The sequence below is a fragment of the Engystomops pustulosus genome, chromosome 2 (genome assembly GCF_040894005.1).
Source record: "Engystomops pustulosus chromosome 2, aEngPut4.maternal, whole genome shotgun sequence".
Classification (NCBI taxonomy): Eukaryota; Metazoa; Chordata; class Amphibia; order Anura; family Leptodactylidae; genus Engystomops; species Engystomops pustulosus.
In genome coordinates this window covers 16,993,033-17,011,657 of record NC_092412.1, presented here as the reverse complement: position 1 = coordinate 17,011,657, position 18,625 = coordinate 16,993,033, and the positions used below count along the sequence as shown (strand labels likewise).

The 18,625-nt window shown below is 43.9% G+C and overlaps 2 protein-coding genes across 2 annotated transcripts; both read left to right on the top strand.

The window, feature by feature from the left end:
* Positions 1-1,390: 1,390 nt before the first annotated feature.
* Positions 1,391-2,347, top strand: LOC140116997 (olfactory receptor 10G3-like). The gene has a single exon (XM_072133426.1). The coding sequence runs from the start codon at positions 1,391-1,393 to the stop codon at positions 2,345-2,347; it is 957 nt and encodes a 318-aa protein (XP_071989527.1).
* A 13,194-nt stretch (positions 2,348-15,541) lies between these two features.
* LOC140116996 (olfactory receptor 5AP2-like) lies at positions 15,542-16,555 on the top strand. The gene has a single exon (XM_072133425.1). The coding sequence runs from the start codon at positions 15,542-15,544 to the stop codon at positions 16,553-16,555; it is 1,014 nt and encodes a 337-aa protein (XP_071989526.1).
* The last annotated feature ends 2,070 nt before the right edge of the window (positions 16,556-18,625 follow it).

Below are 18,625 nucleotides of genomic sequence, written 5' to 3'. Positions count from 1 at the left end.
TTGGCTCACATTTACTTAAGCCCATGTGCCAGTCTTCTGTCCAACTTTGCGCGTTCTTTCATGTGCAAACTGCTTGCACATGTATTTAAGAACAGAGGTTGTTCACGCAACACAAAACTCTGCACTGAGTGGACGTAATGGTGCTGACCATGCACCAAATTTATCATGTAAAGTCGGGCAGAAGTGTGTCGCAAGAGCTTTGCCTTCACATACTTTTATACGCTTATTCTGCTGCCTACATCTTCTCCATGTATGTCTGAAATGCTATACTGCTATTCTTCCATGGGGCTTGGTGCAGTGTTGCTGACTGTTAGAGAGCATCTCAGCAGCTAAGGCTCCATCTTCTAAAGTTTCAGTTTTTTCCTATAGTCCATGCACATAGAATGAAATGTCAAGACTAGTGATGTGCTATCTGCAGTCCATTGTAACACTACTTTACTACTCTAGTGTCTAACAAGTCCACCAAACTACCAGAAGGTCCTGCAGTGGGCCCAGGCTATATTGAACCTCAGAGCTCCAGTAGAAGACAACCTGATTTGTAGGAATATAATTGTCTATTTCCTAGGGGTTGGTGAAGAGTGGTCTAGCTTGCACCTTCATTAAACACTGTTATTATAATGTTATTCTTATTTTTTTTTATTATTTTATATTTTCACTGGCAATGTTCTTATTGTTTTGTAACGTCCTTGCCAATGTCTTCTTCTGTCCATAGAATTAGGATGCGCTGATTTTCCCTTTGGTTTTTGTTTAGCATTCCTAATTTGCACTGTGGTTTAGTTGCTGGCTATATTGGTACTAAGTGCACCACTCCGGGGTCCTCTGCAGCGCTCCAGTTACCTGCTGTGATGGGCCAGAGCTCAGCTGCAGTTGTCTGGGGCTGGCGCTCTATGGCCACCTATTTAGTTTCCGCTCATAGCTACTTGATTGCTGGTTGCATTTTGTGCCTCACTCTCATGCTCATGTTCTTCTTATGTTACACATCTGAATCTCTGGTTATCTGATCCATTTTCTGACTCTCCCTTTGGACTCCGATTTTGTGCTGTATCTGCTATCTCAGTTGTGACCCAGACCGCTCATTATTTTTCTGTTTTATCTGTTAAGTCTTGTTTTGTGACATCTCTTTGGCTTGGGGAGGGACTGGTGACCAGTTACTGGCCACGGGTTATGGCGGACCCATAAAGTAGGCAGTTGACAATGTGGGGGGCTCAGTTTTAGGGCTCAGTTCTGTTTGTTTGTTTGCTTAGGAACGCCCTGACTTCCCTTTACATTTTTATAGGTTTTTTTAATTTGTTTATTTAGATCATTTTGTATAAATTGAATAATTATTTTGTTTTTATTTCTTAATAATTTACAGCTTTCTGATCCTACATAAAGGTTGAAGTCTTAAAAGATGGAGAATGTTTCCATGTTAAAGACAAATCTTGTCCTTCTCGGTGTTGTAGAGATGGAGTACCTCCGGTATATGTACGCCACGTTGGTCATTATCATCTACATCTCCACCATGATGCTCTCTTCCATAATTGTATATACTGTGTGGGCAGAAGAGACTCTCCATGAACCTATGTACATCTTCATAGGTAACCTGGTGGGCAATGCTATGTTTGGAAATTCAGCTGTTCTACCCAAGTTGGTGATTGACCTGCTTTCCGGCTTAAGCACCATCTCACTGCCAGGATGTCTCATCCAAGCTTTTTGCATTCAAAGCTTTGCTTCCCTTGAATTTTTTACTTTTACAGTCATGGCCTATGATCGATATTTAGCTGTCTGCCTACCCTTGAGATACCCAACCCTAATGACCTGTCGAAGAGCTTTCCAAATAATGCTTGTTGTATTGTCTTATGTTATTGTGAGTATCACCATTATTGTAGTTTTAACTGCCAGGTTGTCCATATGTGGGGTTAACATCAACGGAATCTACTGTGAGACTTTGTCTCTTCTACGTCTGGCTTGCGGTGACACAACCGTTAACAATATCTTTGGCATTATTTGGACGTTGATCATGATAGTCGGCTGTATACTGGTGGTGATCTTCTGCTACATAATGACATTTGTAGTCTGCCTCAAGATCTCGGCGGATGCCTGTCAAAAAGCCATCCACACCTTGGTGACCCACATTGTCACATTCTCTACGTACACAGCCGCCACAGTTTTTGTTACTTTCCGATACAGGTTGGGCATTGGTTCTCTTTCAACGCTTGCCCATGTTATCATCTCCTTAACAGGTTTAACTGCTTGTATAACCTTGAACCCTCTGACCTATGGGATTAGGACAGAGGCTCTCAGAGTTAAAATTTTTGTAAATTTACGAAAAATGAATGTATGTCAAAAAGTTGCTTTAATAAAATAATTCTTCTCGAACTGCCGATTGTACCGCAAAATTTCTACTAATAATCCCTTTACTAATGATAGATTAATTTTTATAGGCTTTCTCCTTCCTGAAAACAAGTTCCTTAGATCCATTGTTTCACTTGGTTTTACAATTTTTAGTGAAAATTGTATACCCCAACCTGAGGAACACATCTAAATATGTGAATTAAAAAGGACCTTTCACCATTTTCATTGACCATGTCCTTGAGCTACTCCACAAATTTGCACATAGTTAGAATTTTCTCTCTAGTCCCAACTGTTCCTGGGCAATCAATGTCATTATTTTTTGGTTGGCTACTGTCAGGTAGGTGGAACCAAAAATATTGACATTTATAACTTAACAAAGGTTGAAGCTAGAGAGACCTCTATATCTATCCTCCTCCTTGGATGTCCATGAGTAGGGGAGGTGAGTGTTCAGATTTTTGCTTGGGGCACCAACACAACTTGCTCTTATGTCCATTTTGTCAGCTCAATTGACCATTTGATGCATCAATATCATACAGGTTCATTACAAGCATCTTGAAAATTTAGGTACAGCTTAGATATAGAAACTCATATATATGTAAGTAGGATTACAATATAAGGAAAATGTTGTCACGGCGGCTAAGCTCTATAGAAGGTGGAAGCCAACATCTCAGCTCAATTTATGCTTGAAGCCATCATGGCAGCTTACATAAAGAAGCCTGGCTCTATGTAAGGTGTACACCTCAATAATATCAGTAGTAAGAAGTGTTTGCACTCAAGTTATATCCATTGATGTCTTTTCCGAATGTAGTGAGAAGGGAGTAAAAGGAGAATACTGTGACCCTGGCTGCTGCATGTTTCTCTATAGCCTCCGTTACTACTGACCTACTGTTAGTTCCGTCATGATCTCCAAAGAGATCTCTGGCAGCTTGTGTCATAAATCTCAGTGCAGAATAGGGGTAAAGATTTTATGGTATTAAAATTGTGAAATGTAGAAGGAAATTCAAATGGATGTGGGTTATTGGTAGCTAAATTGGTGGTGTCCTAAATTCTGTTATATTTTGATGAACAATCACTATATACTTTACACCATATACAGGCTGTAAAATGACAGTTCCATCCAGTTTATTTTATTACCCTACAGACTTGATCATTGACCAATAATAACTTGATATTTCTATTGGCTCTTTTCGATATATGACAATACATGACACGTATCCTCTAGGCATCAAGATAACAAGAAGCTGCAGATGTGGGTGACATTGATGCGTATCAGCCTTCAGCAACCCCAATGGCCATTAGTTGAATGTTACATAAAATTTCTGAATGTGGCCCTGTGCTGTAGGTGGTCTAAAATTGGCAGCAGAGAACAGTAGAAAAGTGCAGTTAAAATGACTTTTTTAAAAATTAAAAAAAAACTATATTGACACAAACAGAAAGCAAGTCGCTATGTCAAAAACAGCTGAGAAATACAAAAATTTGCATCATCTGGACTCCTCAAATAGCTTCTTGTCTGTAGAGCAGTCACATGATATGTCCAATAATTTCCTATACAGTTAGGGTATATCAAAAAGGATTAGTAAAAATAGTTCCCTCCCTTACCAGGGCAGGAGGTGCGGGGTCTATAGGTATCAAGGTCTGTAGGTCACTGCTATAGCCAATCACCGGTCTCAGTTGCGAGGTGCAATGAGATTAGATCACTGCTACAGCCAATCACTGGCCTCAGTGTTGATGTTGCTTGAGGGTAGGTCATTGCTGCAGCCAATCCCTGGCCTCAGTAGTGATGTGCTATGAGAATAGGTCACTGCTATGGCCAACCACTGGCCTCTGCGGTAATGCGCCATGAGAGTCACTTCTGCTGATAATCAATGGCATTAGTGATGAGGTGCCATGAGGGTATTTCACATCTGTTGCAATGTGAAATGAGGGTGGGTCACTTCTTCTGCCCATCACTGGCCTTAGTGGTGATGTGCCATGAGGGTTGGTCAGTTCTTCTGCCAATCAATGGCATCGGTGGTTATGTTTATTGATGGTAGGTCCCTGCTGTTTCCAATAACTGGTCTCACTGGTGATGTTCCATTAGAATAGGGCATTGTGACAACCAATCTTATGGTCTTATTGGTGATGTGCCATGAGGGTGGGTCATTTTGGCTGAAAGTTACTGGCCTCATTGATGAAGATCCCCCGGTCCAGAGGCCACTGCAGCCAAAACAAATGTCTTCTGAAAACAACACTACAGGAGCCTATAGGAGCTTTTTGAGACATACAGCATGTGTTCTGATCAGCAAGTGTGCTGGGTTTTGATCTCTCATAACTAGGCTGCTGCAGCTACTCCTATTCAGCAGAGTTTAGAGTAAAGAAAGAAACATGGAGGGTTTGCATACAGTACAAAAGTAATTAGTAGTACTGCTGAATCAATTGATGAACATTCGGGGAATATTATTAAGGCATCAACCCCTTACCGACACGTGACAGCTGACAGCAGCATTAAAGAGCCGGTGGTGTGTTGGCGCTGCCAACTTGGCTCGGATCATCGCTCCCTGAGAGCGGCGATTTGTTGCTATGACAGCCTCAGGTTATACAAAGACCAGAGACTTTTTACTCAATGGGGCACATTTACTTACAGGGTCACCAGAGTTCACAGAAAGTGCATTGTCCGTGTATAATGCTGGGTGCGGCGATTCACTAAGATCGTGAGTCTGAAATCATGAATGCGTCGCTTCCCTGCTCATGTCAGACAGAGTTTACCATCTTTTTGTGGTGCATTTAGAACATAGGGCTTGCGACATATTTTAGAAGTTAAATCCTTTGTTCAGTCCGAATCAGTCAGACAATCTGACGGCACCGTCCCTAAATTGTTTAGCACGGAAGCCACAACAGGGCGTCGAGTGCGACACAATCCCAGACATATAAATACCTGTGCAAGCCGTTTTAGCCATGAAAAAGGTGCACAGTCCAACAAAAGTGTATGCACGACCCTTAGTAAATGAGCCCGAACGTTTTACGATGTGCGATTTGCACATTGAAATACATGATGGGGCAGATTTACTTACCCGGTCCATTCGCGATCCAGTGGCGCGTTCTCTGCGGTGGATTTGGGTCCGGCCGGGATTCACTAAGGTAGTTCCTCCGACATCCACCAGGTGGCGCTGCTGCGCTGAATTTCCCCGAGGCCTGCCGGAATGCACTGAAGTTCACCGGCCTATTACTAGTGAAGGTAAGCGCGAGTCCCGCGGCACTTTTTTTTTTTTTAATGCGGCGGTTTTTCCGAATCCGTTGGGTTTTCGTTCAGCCACGCCCCCAATTTCCGTCGCGTGCATGCCAGCGCCGATGCGCCACAATCCGATCGCGTGCACCAAAATCCCAGGGCAATAGAGGGAAAATCGGCGCAAATCAGAAATATTCGGGTAACACGTCGGGAAAACGCGAATCGGGCCCTTAGTAAATGACCCCCGATGTGTAAAATTCCCATATACAGCCTAGGGTTAAAGTACCAATCTATCTGAAAAAGAGTAAAAAAAAATTGAATAAAAGAACCCTAAAAATTTAAATGACCCCATTTACCTAGAACTGATATCAATATAAATAAACGGTAAAAATCATATTAGGTATCACCACGTCCCAAAATGTTTGATCTATCAAAATATAATAACGGTTATTCTCGGCGTTCAACCCTGTTGCAGAAAATAGCGCACAATTTTTCCATTTCGGAAAAATATAAAAAATGCAATAAAAAATGATTAAAAGGCCGTACAGTTCTAAAGATGGTAGCGTTGAAAATGACATCAAAAGTCTCACAAAATGACAGCACAGACAGTTCCGTACTCCAAAGAAAGACAAAGTTATTGGCGCCAGCAAAATGAAGATTTATTTTGGTACAGGAGGTTTCAATTTTTGTAAATGTATGAAAACATTATAAAACATATATGTATGTTTGGTATCCACGTAATCATGCTGACCCAAACAATAAAGTAGACATGTCATTTAGGCTACATTCACACTCACGTATGGGGGATGTATGTACGGCCGATGTACATACGATGTATATACTTTCCCCACAGCCGGCAATGGGCGCATGGTGGCACCGTACCTTTCCATAGCCTGGAGAAAGATAGGACATGTCGCATCTTTCCCTGCATTACCACGCCGCGGGCCATATATCGCTATGGATAGGGCCGGGGGTGAGCGGCGCTACGGATAGGGGCAGTACAGCAGGCACACGTCAGTGTGAATGTAGCCTTACGGGTGCACAGAAAAGCTGTAAAATCCAAGCCCTCCAGAAAACGGCATAAATGCGTTTTTTCACTGCATTTGGATTTTTTTCCCCGCTTATAGAGCTAAATAGATGGGATATAAGAGCACGATTGAAGTTCATCATTAAATTTACTTTTATGAACAGTAAAAGATTAAAGGGGTCGTCCCCTTTCAGCAAATAATTGATATAGTCTGAGTAATGAAAAGTTATACAAATTTCCAATTCCTCACTGTTTTCTAGATCTCTGACTTGCGACACAAATTGAAAGTTAAATCTCAGTCCGAATCAGTCGGATTATCCGATGGCCTGAGCCCCGATTTGTGTCCCATGAAAGCAGCGCAGCTGCGACAGAAAATAATTGCGTGCAACACAATCCTAGCGCAGACCCCTGTTAAATACCTGTCAAAGCCGGGCAAACCCTGAGAACATTGGGAAATCCAATGACAGTGAGCAGCGCAACCCTTAGTAAATAAGCCCCAATCTGTCCATGGTCATGTGATGGACACACAGGTGCACGCGCTGTTATTATCACACGGCTCTGATTATTGTCTACGATAGTTAAGGCTCGTGCACCTTTGTGACCATCACAAGACCATGAACAGATTTCTATGCACTGGAAGTAAACATAGAAGCTTTCTATAGAAGCACAGCAAGCAGAGATCTAGAAAACCATGAGGAATAGATACAGAAAGTATATTGGAAAATTGTATAACCTTTCAATACACAAACAATATCAATTATTTGCTGAAAGTGAACAACCCCTTTAAGGATATAGAGTAGTACTTAAGTCCTAACTTCCGGGCACATGCTGGTTTAGATGCTGGGGGGGCCCTAGTCGGGTGAACAGCGCGGGGCCCATGGAACCCTCAATCCGCCACTGCCGGTTTCACAAACAGGAAGTGGCCGCTGACTTCAATTGAAGCTGAGAGGAGTTTACAGATAGTAAGGCTGTACTTTCCGGCTGGAAAGGAGATTACAGTGTCATATAGGTAATGTTAGAATTACAAAATGTTGCTGCTCCCAGGATCCTGCTGAACAAGTTGGCTAACCTGATAAAAATCAAAGAACAGTGACACTGAAAAGATTAACTGCAGTTATACAGATATTTGTGTAACAATCTCATAAAAATAACCAATTTTGATAGCCCATAGGCGTATTGCCGTTGGGCTAATGACGGCATGCAGGTGGACAAGGCCCTTTAAGAAAGGGCGGTTATGCAGGAGGATGTGACCTAGTGACTCTGGGCTTGGCTTAGGGTGGTCACACCTGGGGAGGGGTTTGGGGCATAAAAGGGGGATGGTAGCGTCACTCACCCTTTTACGGAAATTTTCATTGGATCTACTTTGTCCCGATGATGGTCTCTGATGATGCCGTGCGTCTGAGGATCCGCGCTGAAGGCCTGGCCATCGTCACTGCTTGCAGAGGCACAGGCTTCGAACAACAATGCGCCCTCAGCTCCTTCTCCTCAAAACTGTCCAGCTTTCCGGGAGGCAATCATGGTCGCCTCAGTGCTTATCACCATCTGCACAGGTGGCCACATGTTTCACTTCGGCCCCCTCTGCCCGGGTTTCTGGACAGAGGTGGCCTTTGCAGCGCTGGTGCGAGTGGCATCTCTGGACTTTGTGTACCACATGCCTGAGCTGGCCGCCGGAACTTCAGGCCGACGCAGGTTGTCCACAGTGAGTTCTGGTGCCGGGAGCGTGGGGGTTGAGCTGCATCGCCTCTGTAACCCTGATCACTCTCACCCTCCACACATCTATGCTCCCTAAGTAGTGCCTGGAGGTATGGGGGCAGCTGGCTAAAGGCATCCCAACCAGGCCCCATCCTTTGCTTTTAGCAACCTGCCCTTTCCTCCTTCCTCTGACATCAGGGACGAATATAATGAACTGGACAATCCTTCCTTGGGGGAGGAGGTCCTGGGAGCTGACCTCACCCCGCTGGGGGTGGGCATCTTGGTTGTTCCCTCCCCTTCGGTTGCTCCCATGCTGTCCAGTGACCTTGATCCTGGGTACATGCTACCCTGTGATGCCTGACGAGCCCCTGCCGTGCGGTCAGCTGCCAGTTCTGGCTATAGTCGCCACTCTGCCTCCTCCAGTCGGTGGTCTGCATCTCGTTCGTTGTCCAGGTGGACGAAAAGGCAACGATCCCGAAGTCGCAGGAGCTTGTCTCTGTTGATGTCCGCCAGGTCTTCTCATGTAGCCAGTTGAGGTTCCTCAATAAGCCCATCGCCGGCTCAGTGGCATCAAGGTCGAAGGTCTCGCCAGGGCTCTGCCGGCTCTCATTGCACTCAAGCTTCTCCAGTGGCATCTGTTCCAGTGTGTGCATCAGTGGTGACGGCAGCTGAACCAGACGTGTCTTCAGCGGTTGTCCATATCTCTTCAGCGTTTTGTGAGTCTGCCTGCTTTGGGTGGTTAAATGACTGATTCTGCTCTTCTTGCACCTCTCCATTCTCTGTTGGAGTCTACAGCAGTGGCTTTGCCATTTCGCCAACGATCCCCCTGGGAAAACTGATGGATGGCCGAAAATCTACATCAATGTTCACCCCTTTGGTCCCGGTTTTAAGGCACACTTATTTTTGCGGGGTTACCCCCCTGAGCTCCTATCTTTCTGACTACAAAGGACAAAATATTTTGCAATGAGTTTGTGGATATTTGGTCCTTGATGTCTGTAGATTTGGTGGCGGTTGATAGGGAACAATGTTTCGAACAGGGTGTAGAAAGGAGGCCGAAGGTTCCCAAGATATTTCATAATTGGCTTCAGGCCTTTTCTGTGTTGGGTTGTGTACTGACTTGCCTGAGAAAGCCCCGCAAATTTTTGTATATCTTGACACTATTTTTATTGCATTTCGGTCTCACGGGGGATCTGCTTGGTGGCGCTACATTGAGGAGTTTAGGCGGTGGATGTCGGTTGGGATACCAAAGCTATGGACACATGGCTTAGGCTTATGATGAATCTGATGCCCAGCCACTGCCTTGTCCCCCTCTTTCTCCACCCCAGTGGGTTCTCTGGGGCCGGGGACGGTTTGTAGGTCGGTATCGTGCTGGATGTTCATTAATTGCCACTGACGCTTCTACGGGTCCTGTAAATTCCAGCATGAGTGCTCCAAGAGGGCACCCATTCCGCAACCTGCTGTTCCTGCCCTGCAACTGCCCAGACCCGTTCCCAGGGTGGTAGTCCACCAGAAGACCCCCAATTTGTGTCCAAAAGATGTTCCCTTGGCTCGATCAGTACCAGGAAAGCGGAGGCCGTCCTGCTTAGGGTAGGTTTTAAATTTGGGTTTTTGATCCCATTTACCCCCAGGGATAAACTTGTTTTTCTAGAAATTTTCAGTACATGATTATCCCAAAATTTCTCAATGTAAGGTTAAGAAAAAGGTTTGAGCTGGGTAGAATGGTGGGTCCTTTTAGGTCCCTGCCATTTCATACTTAGAGTGCTCATGGTACAGTTTGGTGGTAGTGGTGCAAGGTAGCGGGTGATGGGGGCAATACTCTGGATGAGGGTTCCAGGGTGGGAGTTATATTGCGGTATTTGGAGGGTTTGTAGGCCCAAGGGGTGTTAGGGATATGTGCTCAACGGCGGTTAGTGGGTGTGGCATTTTTCTTTAAATTGTATGGTCGGGTAGATGTGAAGCACAGTTTCCTCAATAAGCAAATTATTAAAGATTGGAAGAAGGACTCGAGAACTGCCGCCCTGTTTCCTTTTCTATATACTGCTACGGCTTTTACCCCTTTTGGTTTTGGTCTGCAGGGACTCATTTGAAGTTACTTTATTTCGTACCGCTTTCGTTTTGGCTTTCTTCGGGGCCCTTCGGAATTGGTTCCACACACTGCTTTGCATTCCGGCGGGTTACTTTATGAGGAGGTGCGTTTTTGCATCTGACGATCTAAACCCCATCGTGTTTGGTCGTGGTTGCTGGGTGGCGCTACGCTTGGTCAAGGGTTTGGCATATCTAGTGGCAGTGGTCGAACAGTTTCTAGCAATAAGGAAGGGGAGGATTCAGTTTTTGTCGCATGCTTATAGCTCCCCTCTGAAGCGATTTCAATTTACCACTGTTTCTAAAAAGGCGCTCCTAGTGACCGGTCTCCCACCTGGTGATTTTGGCACTCATTCCTTCGGTATAGGCGGAGCGACCACTGCCAACAAATTAGGTCTATCAGACACGGATGTGTGTAGGATAGGACGCTGGCTCTCTGATTGCTTTGCCGGGTAGATTTGTCCTGATTTACTTATTAACTGGCTCTTTTTCCTCACGGATTCTCGCCCTATGGTATGGATTCTGAGCCAATCATTCGTTTACTGGGCTGAGCAGAGGGCTATGGTTCGTCCAGATGGAAGATCGCTTGGTTTCTTCTAGGCTAATGTTCACTGGTGTGGGATTCGGGGTCTGCAGATTCTTCCAGAGTTAGTGGATATCAGACGATATTCTGACGCCCCTTCTGTTCTGGTGCTAAATTTAGGGGGCAATGACTTGGAATGCTCAGTGCGGATGGGGGAGTTGGTTCCTTTGATACAATCGGACATGGAGCGTTTTTTCTTAATTTTGTGTTAGTTTGGTGGGAGATTATTCCCAGGGCAGTGTGGCACAGAGCTAGGGGTGAAGTAGGAATTGAGAGGAGCAGGAGATTGGCGAATACTAGAGTGTCATGGAATGTGCGGGATAGTGGTGGTAGGACACAGGGAGATGGAGGGGGATAATCGGGGTCTGTTGTTGCCAATGGGCATTGGGCTACAGGATGGAATTGAGGGAACCTTGTTTTTTCTGGCTGGGGGTCGGAGGGACATGTAGGGTGTCTGTTATGTAAATAGGTTTGTACCAACATGTCCTTTAGGTCGGGTCAGCATTCAGGTGCCTGTCGTCATAACACAAGTTTGAATTTAAGATATGGTGTTGGTTGGGGGTTAAATTAGGTTACATGTTATGCAGGTAGTCTTGTAATAATGAGCTGACTGTATAATATGTGCGATGTGCCGTGTCCCTCCTGTATGTGACATGTTGCATCCTCTGCAGATCCGACCTCCCGCTGGGACCAGGTTTCCATATAGAGCACATCGTCCTCAGAGGAAAGTATCATCCTTATAAAACCTCCGCACATGAGATGTGATGCTGGATTACTACCCACATGTGCGTCCTGCAGTGACATGGGACTGCTGGTTATACCGTATTACAGAGAGGTGACCGTATCCACAGACTGAGGAACGGCAGAAGAGCAAAAACACCCAAAACACACAAAAAGCTATAACAAAACATCACATGGGAAGAAGATCAGCAGTCACTGTACAAATCTGTGAAGGTACAATGTGATGTCTGGTATGTAAAATATGTGAAAACATCATTGTGTGTTACATAGGACTGCAGGTGACATCCACTACATGATCTGTACTCAGAGAGATATCACTGTGTGATCTGTGGTGTTACATAGGACTGCAGGACACATCTACCACATGATCTGTACTCAGAGATATCACTGTGTTATCTGTGGTGTTACATAGGACTGCAGGACACATCTACTACATGATCTGTACTCAGGGAGATATCACTGTGTTATCTGTGGTGTTACATAGGACTGCAGATCACATCTACTACATGATCTGTACTCAGAGATATCACTGTGTTATCTGTGGTGTTACATAGGACTGCAGGACACATCTACTACATGATCTGTACTCAGAGAGATATCACTGTGTTATCTGTGGTGTTACATAGGACTGCAGGTCACATCTACTACATGATCTGTACTCAGAGATATCACTGTGTTATCTGTGGTGTTACATAGGACTGCAGGACACATCTACTACATGATCTGTACTCAGAGAGATATCAATGTGTTATCTGTGGTGTTACATAGGACTGCAGGACACATCTACTACATGATCTGTACTCAGAGAGATATCACTGTGTTATCTGTGGTGTTACATAGGACTGCAGGACACATCTACTACATGATCTGTACTCAGAGATATCACTGTGTTATCTGTGCTGTTACATAGGACTGCAGGACACATCTACTACATGATCTGTACTCAGAGATATCACTGTGTTATCTGTGGTGTTACATAGGACTGCAGGACACATCTACTACATGATCTGTACTCAGAGAGATATCACTGTGTTATCTGTGGTGTTACATAGGACTGCAGGACACATCTACTACATGATCTGTACTCAGAGAGATATCACTGTGTTATCTGTGGTGTTACATAGGACTGCAGGACACATCTACTACATGATCTGTACTCAGAGATATCACTGTGTTATGTGTGGTGTTACATAGGACTGCAGGACACATCTACTACATGATCAGTACTCAGAGATATCTCTGTGTTATCTGTGGTGTTACATAGGACTGCAGGTCACATCTACTACATGATCTGTACTCAGAGATATCACTGTGTTATCTGTGCTGTTACATAGGACTGCAGGACACATCTACTACATGATCTGTACTCAGAGATATCACTGTGTTATCTGTGGTGTTACATAGGACTGCAGGACACATCTACTACATGATCTGTACTCAGAGATATCACTGTGTTATCTGTGGTGTTACATAGGACTGCAGGACACATCTACTACATGATCTTTACTCAGAGATATCACTGTGTTATCTGTGGTGTTACATAGGACTGCAGGACACATCTACTACATGATCTGTACTCAGAGATATCACTGTGTTATCTGTGGTGTTACATAGGACTGCAGGACACATCTACTACATGATCTGTACTCAGAGATATCACTGTGTTATCTGTGGTGTTACATAGGACTGCAGGACACATCTACTACATGATCTGTACTCAGAGATATCATTGTGTTATCTGTGGTGTTACATAGGACTGCAGGACACATCTACTACATGATCCGTACTCAGAGAGATATCACTGTGTTATCTGTGGTGTTACATAGGACTGCAGGACACATCTACTACATGATCTGTACTCAGAGATATCACAGTGTTATCTGTGGTGTTACATAGGACTGCAGGACACATCTACTACATGATCTGTACTCAGAGATATCACTGTGTTATCTGTGGTGTTACATAGGACTGCAGGACACATCTACTACATGATCTGTACTCAGAGATATCACAGTGTTATCTGTGGTGTTACATAGGACTGCAGGACACATCTACTACATGATCTGTACTCAGAGAGATATCACTGTGTTATCTGTGGTGTTACATAGGACTGCAGGACACATCTACTACATGATCTGTACTCAGAGAGATATCACTGTGTTATCTGTGGTGTTACATAGGACTGCAGGACACATCTACTTTATGATCTGTACTCAGAGATATCATTGTGTTATCTGTGGTGTTACATAGGACTGCAGGATACATCTACTACATGATCTGTACTCAGAGATATCACTGTGTTATCTGTGCTGTTACATAGGACTGCAGGACACATCTACTACATGATCTGTACTCAGAGATATCACTGTGTTATCTGTGGTGTTACATAGGACTGCAGGACACATCTACTACATGATCTGTACTCAGAGATATCACTGTGTTATCTGTGGTGTTACATAGGACTGCAGGACACATCTACTACATGATCTGTACTCAGAGATATCACTGTGTTATCTGTGCTGTTACATAGGACTGCAGGACACATCTACTACATGATCCGTACTCAGAGAGATATCACTGTGTTATCTGTAGTGTTACATAGGACTGCAGGACACATCTACTTTATGATCTTTACTCAGAGATATCATTGTGTTATCTGTGGTGTTACATAGGACTGCAGGATACATCTACTACATGATCTGTACTCAGAGATATCACTGTGTTATCTGTGCTGTTACATAGGACTGCAGGATACATCTACCCCGCCTAGCCTTTTCTTGGGGCCTGGAGACAGCCGGGGCCCAGAATACCGGAGTGGCTGGCGGTTGTGGCCTAGGCACGCTGATGTCTCGGTGCTTGGTATGGGGACCGGAGGGCTGTCCTACAGCCTGGCAGGTCTCCAGAAGGTGGTGTATGCAAGAAATGATGGAGGGAGAGTTCTCCCTGGGGCAGCCCTTAGAGTCTGTAGTAGGTGGCCCTGGTAGATAGATGGGGCACCCTGGATGTTACAGCCGTAGCAGGGATTAGAAGGAGGAAACGTTGCGCAAAAATAACTTGCAGTTCTTTATTCGAACCAACAGCAGCAGGCAACGTTCCCAAATGAGTCTGTACAAAGGCAGTACTGGAGTGATCTTGGAGAGGGAACCCCAGGAGTTTGTTCACCAGCCTGGATGCAGGGGCAGGCTGGGATTTTGCTGTGTCCAATGCTGGAAGCTGAAGCTTTGTCCTGTTTGTCCTGTGTCACTCTGAGTGTAGTAGTTGAGGCCTAGGAGCTCCTCATGTGGTGAGAGCTGGGCCTGAAGAGAGTGTGCTCTCTCAAGTTTCTTTCTGGAACTCTCTTGGTGAGAGGTCATGGTAAAGAGAGACTGACTCCTCCCCTGACCAAGGGTTTAGTTAATCCCTGGTCAGGTGATCTCCTTCTCCAATCACACTCCAGTTACAATAGTGGAACATCATTGGATGACAACATTAAGTAACATTAACCCTTGCCTAACCAGGCAGTATCTACTGCTGCACAATTACCTCTATATGTACTGGATGGTACAAGGGGCTTATTCGCAACTACTCCTCTGCCATGCGCATTGGCAGGGACGTTGCACATAGGACTGCATGTATCATGTTACATAGATGTGACCTGTAGTGGAGCTGTGTCAGATACTACTGAGATTCACTAGCTGAGATATTTGGGTTATTCTTAGCTCTTTTGCATTTGGGGTTATTTGCTACTTCATACCCTGTCCTATGGACAGTTGGTGATGGGCTCATTATTTGCCGGTATCGAGGACTTCGATCTACACAAATACAGTCCTGGCCAATGTATCCCAGTCCAACACTGTAAAGGTTTTTATTTACTTTAAACACTAAGTTTTAGGTCATAATGAACAAATGTTTCCTCACTTCATTTTTTATATTTTACAGATTCCTGATTTTAGTAGAAGTTCAAAGTCTGAACAAGATGGAGAACGCCTCCAAGATAAACACGTATCTTGTTCTTGTTGGAATCATGGAGATGGAGCACCTCCGGCATCTTTACGCCACGTTGGCCCTAATAATCTACATTGTCACCATGATAATGTGTTCCATGATGGTGTACACTGTGTGGTCAGAAGAGACTCTCCATGAGCCCATGTATATCTTCATAGGTAATCTGCTGGTCAATGCTATGACTGCAAATTCGGCTGTTCTCCTTAAGCTTGGGATTGACCTGTTGTTCAATTTTAACACCATATCCTTGACAGGATGTCTTCTCCAAGCCTTCTGTGTTCAGAGCTGTGCCTCTATTGAATATTTTACCTTCACGGTCATGGCTTATGATCGATACTTAGCTGTTTGCCATCCATTGAGATACCCAACCCTGATGACCAATGGAAGAGCTTTCCAAATAATATTTGTTGAATTAATTTTTGTCTTTGCAGTTGTTGGCACAGCAGTTAGTTTAGTTACCAGGTTGTCCCTGTGTGGAATGAATATTAACACTATCGCCTGTGAAACTTTCACTCTTCTACATCTGGCCTGTGGTGACACAACTGTCAACAACATCTATGGCACCATCTTGACCCTGACCATGATAGTTGGCTGTATACTGGTGGTAATCTACTGCTACATAAGGACAGTTCTAGTCTGCCTAAAGATCTCAGCTGAATCCAGACAGAAGGCCATCCACACCATGGTCACCCACATTGTCACATTCTCTACATACCTGGCCACCACTCTTTTCGTTACATTCCGGTACAGGTTGGGCAGTGGTTCCCTCTCGGTTGTAAGTCAAGTCTTCATCTATATAACGTGTCTTATTATTTCTGTACTCATGAACCCTCTTATATATGGGATACGGATGGAGGTTCTTAGAATTAAAATGATTGCAAAGTTTCAAAAAATTTGTTGGACATAACAAAACGACTTCTGGACGTGCCAAGTTTATAGTTGTAATTTCAAGAGGTTGTTTCATGAGGTCAACCACTTCTCTAAAAATCCACATCCTTATGATAACCAAAGGTCAAGCTTCTTGCTTAGTAATAATAAGGAAAGGTTGTTCATCTTGACAGAAGAGGAAGCTGGAAGTATTCATTATGGTCAACATTTTGAAAAGAAGAGTCAAGGACTGTAATGGTATTTCTCAAGGTTCCCTGGGCCGGCTAGATGGGATTCTACTGGACAGTTCTGCAGTCTGCTCAATATATGTGTGTACATTCTCTCCTTTTTCTTTCTTATGGATTCTCGTCCATTTTTGATCTTTTCACTTCTGGTGGTATGGAGAGATGGGTGGTTGCTAGGTGCTATGGTTCGGCAGTCCAACTCTGCCAAGATTGGCGCATCCATGTTTTGACCTGAAGAAGGTTTGATGAACCTCTTAACAAAGTCTCAAAAGCTTCTATGGGCTAGTGATGGTCCAATTAAGCATGTTGAACTGGGTATCTCCTGATGCAGCTCTCATAGCCAAAGTATATAAGCCGGTCCTAGATGATGTAGACTGATGATCCCTCAAGTTCCCCAGACCTGGTTTAAATTTAGACATTAGGAATCAGTGCTTCCAACACTATAGACTCATAGTCATAGACTCAAGGAGCTACCTGAGAAGATCATATTGAAACCAACTATCATGTTATTGAGAGGATGCTTTGATGTGGTTAGGAGGATATACGGACACATGGAGCCTGTACACACAACCACGGCACATGATGACCTGCTACAATGAAATGTATTTAATATTGATTGTTGATATGGGTTTCCCTTGAAGAACATGCGCCAGCGTATGATGAACTCCCTCCCCTGGTGGTGCCGTCTGTTACATCGGGAAGCTTCGGCCTCCTGATGTATTAGATGACTGGCTGTGCTGGCGTATAAATCTGCGCCAGACACTGCTTGGTGTGTGTTTGCGTCATAACCTTCAGTCATCAACGTTTGAAGGCAGGTCACCCCCTTCACAATGGCGTAACAACAGCCGTAGCAGCTGCTACAGGGCCCGTTCTACGCAGGGGCCCGGGATGGACGGGCATTTGTGCCATTCTCCTGGGCCCCTCTCTCTCTCTCTCTGCTAAGCGCACAGCAGTAACAGGTGGCCCTTTAAGTGCAATGTAAGGGGCCCCACCTGCTGTGCTGAAAGCCCCCACTCTCTTACCAACTGCACAGCCGCTAAATCTCCCGAATGTTGGCACATTTGTGCAATCTCTAGACCTGAAAGTATATCCAGTGTATATATATATAAAGTATATAAGCGGATATATATAATATATATATATATATATATATATATATATATATATATATATATATGCATGCATGTGTTTATGTATATATGCTTAGATATACATATACCGTACGTATATACATGCATATGCTGTATGAATGTTTCTGATGTGCATGTGTATGTATATATGTGTATATTTGATGTATGTTTAGATGCTGTATATACTGTAAGTATGTGTATACATGATGTATGTATATGCAGTTTGTGTGTATTTGTTGTATTTACACTACATGTATGTGTATATATGGTGAGCATATACTGTATGTTTTAGAATATGATCTATATATACTATATGTATATAAATAATATGTATGTACTATATATTATGTGTGCAAATTTGATGTTCAAATACTGTATGTGTTTGTATATACTGGATGTATAAGTCTATAAATGTATATATGAGTGCACCATTGTGTACGTATGTGTGCATATGATTTTGCATGTGTATATGGGTATGTATAGGACTTTGTGTGTGTAAATATAAGACTGGAGGGCATGCAACAGAACATCTTATGTAAACCACCTGTAAGGGCACTTTGATTACCCATTACACAAATATCAGTAAACTATAACTATATAAGTAACTTTTAAAAAGATAGACACTTCTTGCTGGGTGGAAAATTAGGTCACAGCTTTATTTATTTTATATATTAACTAGAGATGAGCGAACATGCTCGTCCGAGCTTGATGCTCGGTCGAGCATTAGGGTACTCG

Excerpts from the sequence above, each read along its gene's own strand:
- LOC140116997 (XM_072133426.1), top strand. The coding sequence starts at position 1,391 with ATGGAGAATGTTTCCATGTTAAAGACAAATCTTGTCCTTCTCGGTGTT.
- LOC140116996 (XM_072133425.1), top strand. The coding sequence starts at position 15,542 with ATGAACAAATGTTTCCTCACTTCATTTTTTATATTTTACAGATTCCTG.